This window comes from Alnus glutinosa, chromosome 4 (genome assembly GCF_958979055.1).
Source record: "Alnus glutinosa chromosome 4, dhAlnGlut1.1, whole genome shotgun sequence".
Lineage (NCBI taxonomy): Eukaryota > Viridiplantae > Streptophyta > Magnoliopsida > Fagales > Betulaceae > Alnus > Alnus glutinosa.
The window spans coordinates 26,582,499-26,592,334 of record NC_084889.1 but is presented as its reverse complement, the minus strand read 5'-3'; the positions used below and the strand labels follow the sequence as shown (position 1 = coordinate 26,592,334).

Genomic DNA, 9,836 nt, shown 5'->3' with positions numbered 1-9,836 from the left:
TTTCTAGCGTACAAATATATTGTCACCAAACTAAGGAAACTAAATAGCCATTCCGACTAGTTATTTCTGAAATAGCACACAAATTTTAGTTTAACTAATTATTTTGGTTTTATATTGGCGCTTCACTTCGCTTTATAAATTGCGTTCAATTGCATGGTGATGCTTTTAAGGTCAAGAAATAAGCACTCGGTTATCATTCTCTTGGCAAGATGGTGGTATGGATTCAAGACACATCTATTCAAAATCTTTTCCTTGCGACATATTTTTGCACACTAAGACTTTTGAATTTTTTTTTTATTATTTTTTTTTCATCTTTAATTGAATGCTTGTATGTATGAAAAACGAAAAGCCTCAAATTTGTAAAATAGAGAGCATTATTTGTATAAATAATGGACGAGCAAGTATAAAAGTTCTCTCGCATAGGGAGAAAAAGCATAAAAGCTTTCTCCAACTTTAAAGAGCGAGAAACTCTTCCTTCCGTTAGTGTTTGTCTCCTAGAAGGAAGGAAGGAGTTCCATCTCCTTCCCCCAAACCCTGCTACCCTACTCTCCTTCTCTTTAGTTTTTTTTTTAATTAAAAACATTTTGACACGTGTATCGGAATACACGTGTCAAAACATTTTGACACGCGTATTGGAATACGCGTGTCAAATTTGACACGTGTATTCCGATACACGTGTCAAAAAAAATTTGACACGCGTATTGGAATACGCGTGTCAAATTTGACACGTGTATTCCGATACACGTGTCAAAATGTGCAGTTTGTAACATGCACATTTGACACGCGTAATACGCGTGTCAAAGTACACGTGTCTAAATGTTTGACACGTGTACGACACTGTACACGTGTCAAACTGCACGTGGCTATTTCATGCGATTTTTGTAGTGTTCCCTTACTCTCTTTTTTTTTTCTTCTCTTTTTGTTGATGTTTTTTGAAGCCGGATTGACTTTTTGTCCGCCTTCACCTTTTCTACATGCCACTCCATCACTTTTGCCCACCTCTGAACCACTCCTCCCTGCTCGCCTCCACCATGTGTATCACTCACACCGCCCCGACACACATGGGCTACACGCGTAGTCACTTTTTTTCATTTCACTTGCTAGTTACTTGACTGTACCTCTCATTCCTTTGCCTTCTCTCTCTCTCTAGATGATGTCCCATTTTTTTCGTATAAAGATTCCTAAATCCAAATTCGATACTCCCCAAGCGTCATAGGCAAGGCATCTCTCTCGCCAGATATTGATCTCAGTGCAATCTTCTCTGCTATGGCAATCAAGTTTTCTTACTGTCGCAATAGGAGTTTTTCCAAGTAACTCATCCTCTTAACTGCCTAAAAAATGGTCATATCTAGCTGCCACTTTTTTGGCTTACGTGCCAATAAGCCATCGGAGTCCCGCCATTTATTTAGCCCAATCCAAAAAATATATATATATATTTTAAACCAATGGTCTTTGTTGGGCCCCCGCCCCCTCCTTGTGACTTGTTCTTCTCTTTTTTTTTTTAATAAAAAAATTAATTTTATTAATATAATCTTACTTTAGAAAAAATATATAAAAGTTTTGGAAGCCGAGAGAACAAAAGCGAAAGGATTTATCATTGATTTATAATATTCAAGAAGTCCAGTAACTAATTTGATTCACACGCTTTGGATGGAAATATTGTCACCATTTCTTAACAACATTCAAAGAATGTTTTATCAATTATTAATTCAAGATATATGTCTATATACACATATTCAAAGAATTCCAAAAATAGTCTGAAATGTCACGTTGTCACTGTTCCAAATGGATTTTTTATAATTCAATGATAAACATGTATGCAATTTCTATTGCATGTTAGAAATATTCAACATATTACTTAATCTAACATGCGCAGCGGAAAACGAATAAACAGGATTCAGGCTTACCTCTAGCCATATTTGCTCAAGCTTTTCCACGATCCATCTGAAGAACAAGAAAAAGATTATTTGAGGGATCTTCTAACCTATGCCTATTGCTTGATGGCTGTACTGATGGTGTACACAGACACTCTATTTATAGGCTAGGTTAGGGACCCTCAAAATGGTAAACACCGTATTTGTTTCCTTCCATCAAGGAAACAATATCGTTAATTGGTTTTAAAATCAATTAACCGATTCCATATTTACGGTAATCTAAATTAATAGAAATAACCATAATACCGATTCCATATTTACGGTAATCTAAATTAATGGAAATATCCATAATGCCGTATATGTTTATTGAAAAAAATAATAAACATAGTAAATACCGTAAATGTGATATAAAGGCCACAACCAAAAAGGAATAATATATTACATTGCAAACCCACTTAGAGGCAAATTATGACAAAGAATCAGAAATTATTTGGCAGTGACTTTGATCAAGACCTGTCTAGCAAAAACTATAGATGCTTTTCATATCTGGAAGGAATGATAAGGGGATGAGAGCACAAAACTCTATTTGTAAGTTACTAGCAAAAATTGTGATATTTGCCAGAGCACGCAGAAAAAGGTTGCAGTTTTCTATTTGAGAATATTTGCAACATTCTTGATAATTTCAACACTTTCAAAAGAAAATGTTCTGTGAACTTCATTACTAATAAAGCAGCAAAGCCAACCTGAAGCAACCACCAAGATGGGCGAGAAATACAACCTCTACGCCCAGAATCGTCCATGATGCATTATAGTGAAAGAAACTTTTATTTAGAATTACAATTTTATGGCCTATTAAGTTGGTTGACATAAACACAGAACATGAGTATAATATACATGATTTCTAATAACATTGATTTAAAGTAACAACGTATGTGTGCGACGACTGTGTTGTGGACATGCAATATTTAGCTTAATTTTTAGATTTTTCTTAATTTTCCTTTTTCCTTTTTGTTCTGGCATTTCAGTGTTCTTTCTTGTACTATACTGTTATGATCTTAAAGGTTATCACATTCATGTACAGGCCAACATGAAGTTCTTGCTTCAGGCCGTATTGAGAAATTGATAGCTCACGGTGAGCACAGGTACTTTAGCATCCCCTATCAATATGAGTTTTGTAGAATTAAATTTGTGTTTTAATAATATGCATTATTTGTCAAGAAATTAAATGTTAATGTTATTTCTTCTTTAGTCTTCTTTGTAAGGATTTTGATTTTTGAAGAATTTCTAACTTATTGAAATTTACAAATGCAAAATCAATTGAAGTACTGACAAATTTAGATTTAAGACTACTGTCTTGTTGTCTCTCACGAGATCCAGACCGAACGTACGCTACACCTGACAAGCCGGTAAAATTACAATTAATTCTCAAATTATCAATAGGTAGCAGTTGCCGATGTGTAATCACATCATCTCAAGCCTTTAAATTGAGTCTTTTCCATTGTATTTTTTAAATAAATAATAATTTTACTGCCTATTTAGCTTGACACACGTCTCCAAAGTAATTGATCCAAAGCAAATTGTTAGGACATGTGTTTACTTTACAACCCCTTGACCGGGCCCAAGGGTCACCGTGGATTGTCCTATTTTCCTCTCTTCTTTTTTTCTTTTTTTTTCTTTTCTTTTTTTTTTTTCTTTTTTTTTATTTTTTTTTTGTCATCTAGTATATAATCAATGCCTTCTCCACATTATTTTGACAACACACTTTGTTTGATCAAATTCAAGAGAAAATTTATGAGTTTTACGAGGATAAATGATTGAGGAGGATCTCTAACCGGCTCCCTCCCCCTTTTAAATTAAAAAAAAAAAAACAATTATATTCAAAAAGGAAAAATAGAACAACAAAAAAATACAATTTTTAAATAAAATATATTTTTTTTTATTTTAAAGGGAGAGGGGACCGGTTAAAGGTCCTCTCAATCATTTCTCATTTTTTTTTTTTTTTTTTTTTTTTTTTTTTACATGTCCACACAAGAGGGGGATAAGAGATTCGAACTAGTGACCTCCGCTTCATGAGGCATGGTCTCTAGCTGATTGAACTACCCCTTATAGTTAATTATTTCTCGCTGTATGAGAGAGAGTGAAGGACAAAAGAAGAAAAAAAATATATATATATATAACTAACGGGTGTGTAGATTTGAGAGTCAAAGTTAGGGGTAGGGCTAGCATTACTCCTCTTTAAATATCCTAAGATATTGCATGTGGAAGTTGAGTATGCCACTCGTCACAATTTTAGACAACCGAAGACTACATGGGCTTTCCTTGACTTTTTGGCCATTCTATATTAATTGTATAATAGAGGCATAGAGGTAATAGACTAATAGTTAATAGATCAGAGAGAGAGAGAGAGAGAGAGAGAGAGATGGCAGCGGAGCAAACATCGAAACCGTCTGAAGCATATCCGATGAAAGGTGGAGATAGTGACGATAGCTACTCCAACAACTCCTCCTACCAGGTAGTCTCTCCTCTACATGAACACTTTCTTTCGTTAGATCTAGCTGATTCATTCCTATCCATATCTGTTTTGTCGATTTCTCAACTCAGATCTCCATATATATATATCTGTAATGGAAACAATGAGACTATATATAGATCGGGCCTACGTACTCATTTGAAAGGCGATCCAGGCAAGTGTACGTTAATCTATAGAGAGAGAGAGAGAGAGAGAGAGAGGGGGAGAAGATGGGTGATGAAATCTGAAGAACTTGACTAGTTTTTATTTTTTTAATTTTTTATATGATTAACGTTAAAAGTCAGCGTCTGAATCAGTAAAAACTTATTAAAAAAATTTTAAAGACTGAATTTGACTGTGACCCAGTGTTTGCTATACAACATCAGTCAACCAAATAGGATTTCTCTAATCCAATTACGTGCTTTAACAATACAAAGACAAATAAATACTCATAGCCCACCGCCACACGTCAACGCCATAGTGGTCTCCCACAAGCACAACCAAGTCTTTCAAGTAACCCTTTAAAGTCTATGTCCTTTCTCTCAACTACTATGGCTAAGACCCAATTAAGCTTTACAATTATTATCAACATTAGAAAGCGGGGTTCACTTTCACGCTGGTATGGCGAGTGTGAATGAATTTGATTCACTTACCTTTCAAAAGAGGTAGCTACTAATTTGCACTAATGCTAGATCCGTGTTATTATTAAAATCATATTCAATATAATTACTGAAAAAGAGAAGATGGAGAAGGGCGGTGGAGGGTAACGGAGATTCACCTATATTGCCTACTCTCTGCACGCTCCACTCCCAAGGAAGGGGCTAAAACTCCACCCTTGCACACATTGGTCTACGTGGGTGGATTTTTACTCTTGTTGAGTGGACGGTGAGGGTGGCTTCACCCCACCTACTGTTATACGGGTCGGGGATCCTAATGCATACGGGGTTGGGGGTGTCAAAGGTGATATTGGGTTAAGATCTTTACGTACCTCTCATTGCCATCTTCAGCCTCGCTAATTTTTTTTATTTTTTTTGGAAAATAAAAGAAAAATAAAAAGAAAAGAAAATGTAGGCATAATTACTTTTGGAACAAAGATTTTCTCTAAATTGAGTTGGAATAAATTCTTTCAACCTAATTTATGAAAATGACGTGTGTCAAATTTTTTAATAGCATGTGAAATTCACATGTTTTTTTAATAAAATTCATTTCAACTTGTCTCTGATATTAAAAAAACAAGTCATTTTAATAGACTCAAAGGACATGTTATTAGAAGAAAACTGCTTGTCTTTACATTTGTTGCATAGCGGTGTGGATATGAATACACAAGTCATATTTTTATTGGTATGATACAGAGAAGCTGCAAATTTTCTGCTAAAAGCTAGATGAAAAATATGATGGAAGGACTTACTTGTCACAAAGCTGAGGGAAGATTACAATAGGTTATTTTTAAATGGTGGTTTTAATTTTGTCTTATTACTCCTTGCACTTTGGATTGTTATAAATAAATCTTTGTCCATTTCATTATATGATAGAATCATTACAAAATTACAATTATACCCTAAATAAAAAATAAATTAAAAAAAAGTTAGAAAAACATTAAAAAAAAAAAAAAAAAAAAAAAGGAAGAAGAAGAAGAAGAAGCGAAAGTGTTGGTTTGTCCTTGCTTAATTTTTTTTATTGTATTATTTATATATCTTTCTCCTTTTCATCATGACTCAAAATTCAAAATACAAGATCTCGTGTGTTTCAGAGAGGTGTTGTATGAGAGTAGTATGACTGTCTACTAAAAAATATTACTTTTTAAAAATTCTAACATCTTTATTTTCTAACAAGATCTCGTGTGTTTCAGAGAGGAGTTATCGACACTGCAAAAGAGCTAATAACTGAATCAGTTGCTGAAAAGCTTGACGCCACCAACTTTCTTTCGTCAACCACCTTTCGAATTGCAGATTTAGGTTGCTCTACTGGGCCTAATACATTTTTCGCAGTGCAAAACATAATTGAAGCAGTGCGGTTGAAGTACGAATGCCAAGGACTCCATTCTCAGCTCCCTGAATTTCAAGTCTTCTTCAACGATCACGTCTCTAACGATTTCAACACACTCTTCGCATCCCTCCCACCGGACAGACAATATTATGCGGGGGCCGTGGCGGGTTCTTTCTACAGCCGCTTGTTTCCCAATGCATCTTTGCACTTTGTTCATGCTTCTTATGCCAACCATTGGCTTTCGGGAGTCCCAAAATCGATTATTGACAAAACCTCTCCTGCTTGGAATAAAGGGAGAATCTACTGCGCCAATTCGAAAGATGAAGTTGTTAAGGCCTATGAAACTCAATTTGCTGAGGACATGGAGTGCTTTCTGCAGGCCAGGGCTCAAGAGTTGGTGACCGGTGGATTGATCGCACTTGTCTTCTGCGGCCGCCGCAATGGAACCCTCCATTCTCAAACTGCACAAAATATGTCGTATAGCCTCTTCGAGTCATGCCTCGCGGACATGGTCAGGACGGTAAGAAATCATTAGCTAACCCAAGTTTTTGTTGTATTTCCCCCGGCATAAAATATTTTCCCGCGAAGGCTTTTCCTATTTTTGAGTGTTTGACGCAACATAAAATATTGGTTCATCTAAAAATGTTTTAAGTTAACCAAAGAAAATAACATTTATGACGTGTAAAATGGTTTTAACCTAAATCATTTTCCGTCGTTCTCCCATTGTCCCGAACTAGACAGACAATTGTGGGGTCTACCTGTTTGAGCAGTCTTGGGCTGCTCGAACACCTGTCTGGACAAGTGAGCCTCACAAGGGTTTTGTCACAATTGCGTGCCCATATTGCAAGTTGCAATCAATATGAGCAGACAATTGCACTGAATCTTAATTTCACCTATCTTCGAAGACTCATATCTTTCGCGCCTCCTCAAATTATATGAAATTATATGGTCATTTATAGTCAATATGTGTATTTTTTTTTTTTCCCCTTTTTTGTTTCATTCAGGGTAAAGTTGGAGAGGAAGAAGCAGACTCCTTTAATATGCCAGTATATCACATGTCTCCGAAAGAAGTGGAAGCTGCAGTGGATGGAAACGGGTGTTTTAGCATAGAGAGAATGGAGGAGTTGCCTCCCGTCGTAGTGGGAGAACTTGGCAGCCTTCCCAAATCCCAAATAATGACATCTGGCTTGCGAGCCGCAACGGAAGGACAGATCAAGGCACATTTTGGAGATGCGATTTCAAACAACTTCTTTGACTCTGTCAGAAAGAAACTTGACCATCAAGTCTCCTTTACTGAGTTCAGCAATCCCGCTAATTTCTTTGCTCTTCTTAAACGCAAAGCAAGGGATTAATTAGCTTCTTAGTTTGTCATTAATAATGAAGTTATTGTGAAACTTAAGGACATCTTCTTTTGAGGCGCTCTTTTGATATGGTTGTAAGAAAAGATCGATGCAGCTTGTTGATCATAATTTTTAGCGTAGAAATATGTTGTCACCAAACTAAGGAAACTGAATAGCTATTCCGACTAGTTATTTCGGAAATAGCGCACAACTATTAGTATAACTAGTTATTTTGGTTTTATATTGGCGCTTCACTTCGCTTTATAAATTGTGTTCAATTGCATGGTGATGCTTTTAAGGTCAAGAAATAAGCACTCGGTTAACATTCACTTGGCAAGATGGTGGTATGGATTCAAGACACATCTATTCAAAATCTTTTCCTTACGACATATTTTTGCACACTAAAACTTTCAAAAATTTTTTATTTTTTTTTCATCTTTAATTGAATGCTTATATGTATGAAATACGAAAAGCCTCAAATTTGTAAAATAGAGAGCATTATTCGTATAAATAATGGACGAGCAAGTATAAAAGTTCTCTCGCATAGGGAGAAAAAGCATAAAAGCTTTATCCAACTTTAAAGAGCGAGAAACTCTTCCAAGAAACTCTTCCTTCCGTTAATGTTTGGGGGAAGGAGTTCCATCTCCTTCCCCCAAACCCTGCTACCCTACTCTCCTTCTCCTTCCCTTACTCTCTTTTTTTTTTTCTTCTCTTTTTGTTGATGTTTTTTGAAGCCGGATTGACTTTTTGTCCGCCTTCACCTTTTCTACATGCCACTCCATCACTTTTGCCCACCTCTGAACCACTCCTCCCTGCTCGCCTCCACCATGTGTATCACTCACACCGCCCCGACACACATGGGCTACACGCGTAGTCACTTTTTTTCATTTCACTTGCTAGTTACTTGACTGTACCTCTCATTCCTTTGCCTTCTCTCTCTCTCTCTAGATGATGTCCCATTTTTTTCGTATAAAGATTCCTAAATCCAAATTCGATACTCCCCAAGCGTCATAGGCAAGGCATCTCTCTCGCCAGATATTGATCTCAGTGCAATCTTCTCTGCTGTGGCAATCAAGTTTTCTTACTGTCGCAATAGGAGTTTTTCCAAGTAACTCATCCTCTTAACTGCCTAAAAAATGGTCATATCTAGCTGCCTCTTTTTTGGCTTACGTGCCAAGAAGCCATTGGAGTCCCGCCATTTATTTAGCCCAATCCAAAAATTATATATATATTTTAAACCAATGGTCTTTGTTGGGCCCCCGCCCCCTCCTTGTGACTTGTTCTTCTCTTTTTTTTTTTTTTTAATAAAAAAATTAATTTTATTAATATAATCTTACTTTAGAAAAAATATATAAAAGTTTTGGAAGCCGAGAGAACAAAAGCGAAAGGATTTATTTATCATTGATTTATAATATTCAAGAAGTCCAGTAACTAATTTGATTCACATGCTTTGGATGGAAAAATTGTCACCATTTCTTAACAACATTCAAAGAATGTTTTATCAATTATTAATTCAAGATATATGTCTATATACACATATTCAAAGAATTCCAAAACTAGTTTGAAATGTCACGTTGTCACTGTTCCAAATGGATTTTTTATAATTTAATGATAAACATGTATGCAATTTCTATTGCAAACCCCACTTAGAGGCAATAAAATTATCTCCATTTATTACTATCAATTTTAAATAAAAAGTCAAAATTTAAAGTTGATTTATCTAACGATATATATAAAGTCAATGTTAACACGTCTTTTAAAATTTTAAATAATGTAAAATCATGTACACTATTAAACATATTAACGTTAAATTCCGACCATAAAATAGATAATATGAAATTAGGGGTTGGTATCAGTTCGGTAGGCGGTTAATTCGGTCGGTTAACCAACTTTTGTCAGAATCAGTAAATTTATTTTGATTAAGTCGATTAAACAGTTAATAGGCGATCAGTTAAGTCGATTAACATAGGTAATGAAACGACAACGTTTTTTTTTTTTTTTTTACAAAAAAAAAAAAAGAAAAAATCAAACTTTTTGTTCTTACTAAAACAACATCGTTTCGTTTTATGTCAGTTCGGTTAATCAATCGGAAAAAAAAGGTGGTTCAGTTTGGTTATTGAACCGACT

The 9,836-nt window shown here is 35.3% G+C and overlaps 1 protein-coding gene across 1 annotated transcript; it reads left to right on the top strand.

Moving 5' to 3' along the window:
- The first annotated feature begins 4,259 nt into the window (after positions 1-4,259).
- On the top strand, positions 4,260-7,948 carry LOC133867128 (loganic acid O-methyltransferase-like). Its single transcript, XM_062303819.1, has 3 exons — positions 4,260-4,386; positions 6,233-6,889; positions 7,374-7,948. Exons 1-3 carry the CDS (start codon positions 4,294-4,296, stop codon positions 7,719-7,721), a joined length of 1,098 nt encoding a protein of 365 aa, XP_062159803.1. The 5' UTR covers positions 4,260-4,293; the 3' UTR covers positions 7,722-7,948.
- The last annotated feature ends 1,888 nt before the right edge of the window (positions 7,949-9,836 follow it).

Coding starts and splice junctions, on each gene's coding strand:
- LOC133867128 (XM_062303819.1), top strand. CDS start 4,294: ATGGCAGCGGAGCAAACATCGAAACCGTCTGAAGCATATCCGATGAAA. Junction 4,387..6,232: donor CCAACAACTCCTCCTACCAG/GTAGTCTCTCCT, acceptor CGTGTGTTTCAG/AGAGGAGTTATCGACACTGC. Junction 6,890..7,373: donor TCGCGGACATGGTCAGGACG/GTAAGAAATCAT, acceptor TGTTTCATTCAG/GGTAAAGTTGGAGAGGAAGA.